The sequence below is a fragment of the Pinus tabuliformis genome, chromosome 1_1 (genome assembly GCF_031772625.1).
Source record: "Pinus tabuliformis cultivar Carrire ecotype Pingquan chromosome 1_1, CPIR1, whole genome shotgun sequence".
Taxonomy (NCBI): Eukaryota; Viridiplantae; Streptophyta; class Pinopsida; order Pinales; family Pinaceae; genus Pinus; species Pinus tabuliformis.
In genome coordinates this window covers 556,057,408-556,061,944 of record NC_142297.1, presented here as the reverse complement: position 1 = coordinate 556,061,944, position 4,537 = coordinate 556,057,408, and the positions used below count along the sequence as shown (strand labels likewise).

Here is a 4,537-nt window from a genome sequence, read left to right as displayed (position 1 = left end):
CAATTTTAAAGCTGCATCGTACAAACTATCTGCCAATATAGGTACCCAATGAATTGTTGTTGTAACCTAATATGTTTAAATTGCATTGTACAACTAAGTGTTAGCCAATATGAGTTAACCTTAAGGTTTTATGCATACTTCCATTATACATTATGGCAACAGCTAAGATACTACTAGTTGACAGACTTTGCAGCTCAGCACATAGGATTTGTGTACACTGTATACATACCAACATAACCAAAGAGGAGACAGTACATAGTAGCAACAATGGGTCCTGGTATAGAAGCAAAGATTGCTCCAAATTTGCCTGGAACACATTAACATGAAATTAGCAATGCCAAATCCTAGAGTAGGGAATAAATCCCAAAATGAGAACAATATACCAACTTGAATTGATTATCAGCAAGAACAGAGAAGAATATCATAAATCTTGCTGATATCTCGAGCACCCTTCGACTCCCAACTCGTGTCAACCCCAAAAGACGAGCATTCTCACTGCAAATTCCCAAGATAAGAAAAATTTCAGAGCTAGTATTGCCAGAAATGGGTCAAGTTGTAGCTAAAGTTGCAAGAAATGGGTCAAGTTGCCTGGTTCTTACACTGATACATTTCAGAGCTAGTATTGCCAGAAATGGGTCAAGTTGCAGCTAAAAGTTTCCATAAATGGGTCAAGTTGACTGGTTCTTACACTGATACTGTGGACCCATTTCCAGTTCCAAACATCCCATCCAATGAAATTCCAATTCCCTGTAGAGAGGACCATTACATTCCATCAACGACAATGATACAATCTTCCAATTACCTGAAGCCATAAGGGTGAAAGCAACGAATCCATTTCCTTACCTGCCAGCCTATACCACAGCTGATGATAGATGAAGGGGGAGGTGTGGCACTTGCAAACCTTGAAACAACATAGAATATACCAGTAGACTGCAAATTTATGAAAGAAAAAAACAGTAGTCAATACCCAATTTTGTTTTCAAATAGAAACCCATAGATAACTATCAGAAATGTCAACGGGATAAAGAAAATAAAGGAGAAGAAAGAATATCTGATATATGGCAAGCAGGCAGACTTCAACAAGAGACACAAATGCTACCACCATCATTGCAAAAGACTGTCCTCCATCAAAAACAGGTCCTCCCCATTGAAATGGATATGGAACACTTATCCTGCAGAATAATAAAGACCATGCTAAGGCTTTGCATGAGAACATACTGTATGAAATGACATGACAATTAGTATGCATGATTCTTGTAAGAATGCATACCATTTGGCACCACTAACTAGTCCAGAATGGTTTGTTCAGTAATGGGCTTGGGTCTTTTGAGGGGTATGCTTGTATGCTACACCTACAGTGAGAATATGGGCATATGCCCACACAATAGCAACTGCAATTATGATGGAAAAACTCTCAATTAAGAATGCCAACTGCCCATATACGTTACAGGCTTACCCTGCAGCTTCTCCCGCACAGATTTAATGCCCGCCCCTACGAATCTGGAGTCAGGCACAGGTTGAAGAAGGCACTGTGCTTGAGGAATGTTCTCCGAAATTGCTGAGAATAAACAAAAAATGACCTAAAATTGCCCGCTCTATTCCCGACGCCAGGTTCCAGCTTGAGAAACAAAAGGATGATGACTTATTATGGAATTTGTTTCATTAGAGTGCTCCACCTATTGATGTATCTCCATTTGAATAGGTTCCCTTGCACACATCTCCATGTTATTGGTTCAACGCACCCACAGGTGGAGGGTATCTATTCAGATGATATACTGACTATTGAACCCTTTTTTTTGGAATCGACCAATATCGTTGAAGCATCATTGCATCAACTGAAGGTACACAAGGATCTAACATTTTCAGGTTCTAATACTACTACATGTGATGGCCTAGAGATAACAATATAGAGAGAGAAGATGACCTTCCTTTTACTCTCTTCCACCAACATGTACAATCTCCAAGGCAAACATTCAATCCAAGAATGCTCAGAACTTTCTTAAATAACAAGGTAGATGCAATGGATGTTCAGAATTTCCCTTTGTTGTTTCTTATCAGATAGAGTTTACAATGTGGGGATGATCTTGCAACTCTAGTGGCCCCTGTTATATTGGTGGCAACATGTGTGAATGCTACCTACCCCAGGAGAACTACAAATGATTCTGTCATGAAAAGCTGAAAAGTATACACCTAGGATGAAACTAACAATAATAAGCATATCTGATCATGATGCATAAAATGCATAAGGAAAAAATCCCCAATATGTAGAACATAATGAAAAGTACAAAAGAATAGATGACAATTCCCAAAAGAAATCTGTGATACATTGCATGGAATGCCATCTGAAAAGCTGTACTATATTTTTTGTTACTTTGCCAATGTCATTTCATTTTTGCTGCAATAATTTCCATGCACTCATTCTGGAAGAAAACCATGAAGCTAAAGTTAATGGAAAGCCTAAAGTGCCCTGTCAACAGGAGATGAAGTCTTTATTTCAAAGGCAAGCAATGTTTACCAAAAAAATTATATTTTAAAAATGTGCTATGAATAACTAATAATTCTCGCATTATGCGTGGAGAATATCAGAAAGCAATTGTATTTCTAGTTCCTACTAATGCCTTTGCAAGGGGCTTAAGATATAATTACTATAAAATGACTCTATATGACTCTCGAGTTCCAGATAAATGCTCATTGGCTCAATTTGAAGCACCAACAACAAAAACATTATGTTGTATCTTCAAAAGTACTTACAAAGATAAGCTACTCTATGCACAACATGCCTCTTTTTAATTGGAGTCAAGATAGCATATTGACCACTCTGAGAGTCTGAAATGTACTTTTCCTTTTCATTATTCTCCTTTTGTTGCTCGCCAAGAGCGGTGATCTTGAAGCGCTCTGAAAATGATTGACTAGGGCACAGAGGCATCCATTTGAGATAATTCGTGAACGCAGTTCCCTATCAAAGTGATAGATATAAAATATAGACATCTTAGATTTCACACTGTGAAGTTGTCTCTTTCTGAATTTAAGACACTCTAATTATTCTCCAAATGCACCAAGGCTATTGATAAAACAGAGACCCCACCTCTAAAAGAAAGTTTCATCCTCAGACAAATGGGAAAAACATGGCCAGGTTGAAAGGGAGAGCATAAAACTCTTCACTTCTAGGATCAGTTTTGAATGAACAGAACTTATCCCACCAATGATGGCCTCTGTCTTTCCTTGTTGTGCTCTCCCCCATATGTAGAGTGTTATCCAAAAATAATGCTACGCTGCCAGTAACTAAAGGTGGTGACGATAAAATCACATTGATAATGTCATTGAACTGTTAAAAAAGCCATTCATAAATGTTTAAAGTTTAAATCATTGAAAATTTGAAGGTTGAAGGGAATGTTGCCACAACAAACTGCTAGCCAAAAAATTTCAATGTAGTCCCTGAAAGATGTTGTAAGAACCCTACCCATCATTCATGAGTGTGGACTGGACCATGACCAGAAGAAACTGTAAACTCATTGAAGTATTGTGGTACTGATAATCGCAAAAACAGAGAGAAGCCCAAGATGAACTTCGTCCTGAAACTATTTAGATTATAAAATTGAAGGAAACCGAGACCCTCACCAGCTGCTCATCAAGAATACAAAAAATTTCAGACACGAGGCAAAACCCAAAGAATTTTTGTTCTACCCTACAATTTTAAAGCTGCATCGTACAAACTGTCTGCCAATATAGGTACCCTATGAATTGTTGTTGTACACTAATATGTTGAAATTGCATTGTACAAGTAAGTGTCTACCAATATGAGTTAACCTTAAGGTTTTATGGATACATCCATTATACATTATGGCAACAACTAAGATACTACTAGTTGACTGACTCTGCAGCTCAGCACATAGGATTTGTGTACACTGTATACATACCAACATAACCAAAGAGGAGATAGTACACGGCAGCAAAAATGGGTCCTGGTATAGAAGAAAAGATTGCTTCAAATTTTCCTGGAACACATTAACACGAAATTAGCAATGCCAAATCCTAGACTAGGGAATAAACCCCAAAATGAGAACAATATACCAACTTGAATTGATTATCACTAAAAATAGAGAAGAATATCATAAATCTTGCTGATATCTGGAGCACCCTTCGACTCCAAACTCGTGTCAACCCCAAAAGATGAGCATTCTCACTACAAATTCCCAAGATAAGACAAATTTCAGAGCTAGTATTGCCAGAAATGGGTCAAGTTGCAGCTAAAGTTGCAAGAAATGGGTCAAGTTGCCTGGTTCTTACACTAATACATTTCAGAGCTAGTATTGCCAGAAATGGGTCAAGTTGCAGCTAAAAGTTTCCAGAAATGGGTCAAGTTGCCTGGTTCTTACACTGATACTGTGGACCCATTTCCAGTTCCAAACATCCCATCCAATAAAATTCCAATTCCCTGTAGAGAGGACCATTACATTCCATCAACGACAATGATACAATCTTCCAATTACCTGAAGCCATAAGGGTGAAAGCAACGAACCCATTTCCTTACCTGCCA

The 4,537-nt window shown here is 38.0% G+C and overlaps 1 protein-coding gene across 1 annotated transcript; it reads right to left on the bottom strand.

The window, feature by feature from the left end:
• Window positions 1–386: 386 nt before the first annotated feature.
• LOC149214351 (uncharacterized) lies at window positions 387–4,178 on the bottom strand. The gene is made up of 5 exons (XM_089389370.1): window positions 4,163–4,178; window positions 3,918–3,995; window positions 844–930; window positions 600–747; window positions 387–495 (listed from the first exon to the last, which is right to left on the bottom strand). Exons 1-4 carry the CDS (start codon window positions 4,176–4,178, stop codon window positions 617–619), a joined length of 312 nt encoding a protein of 103 aa, XP_089245496.1. The 3' UTR covers window positions 387–495; window positions 600–616.
• Between the last annotated feature and the right edge of the window lie 359 nt (window positions 4,179–4,537).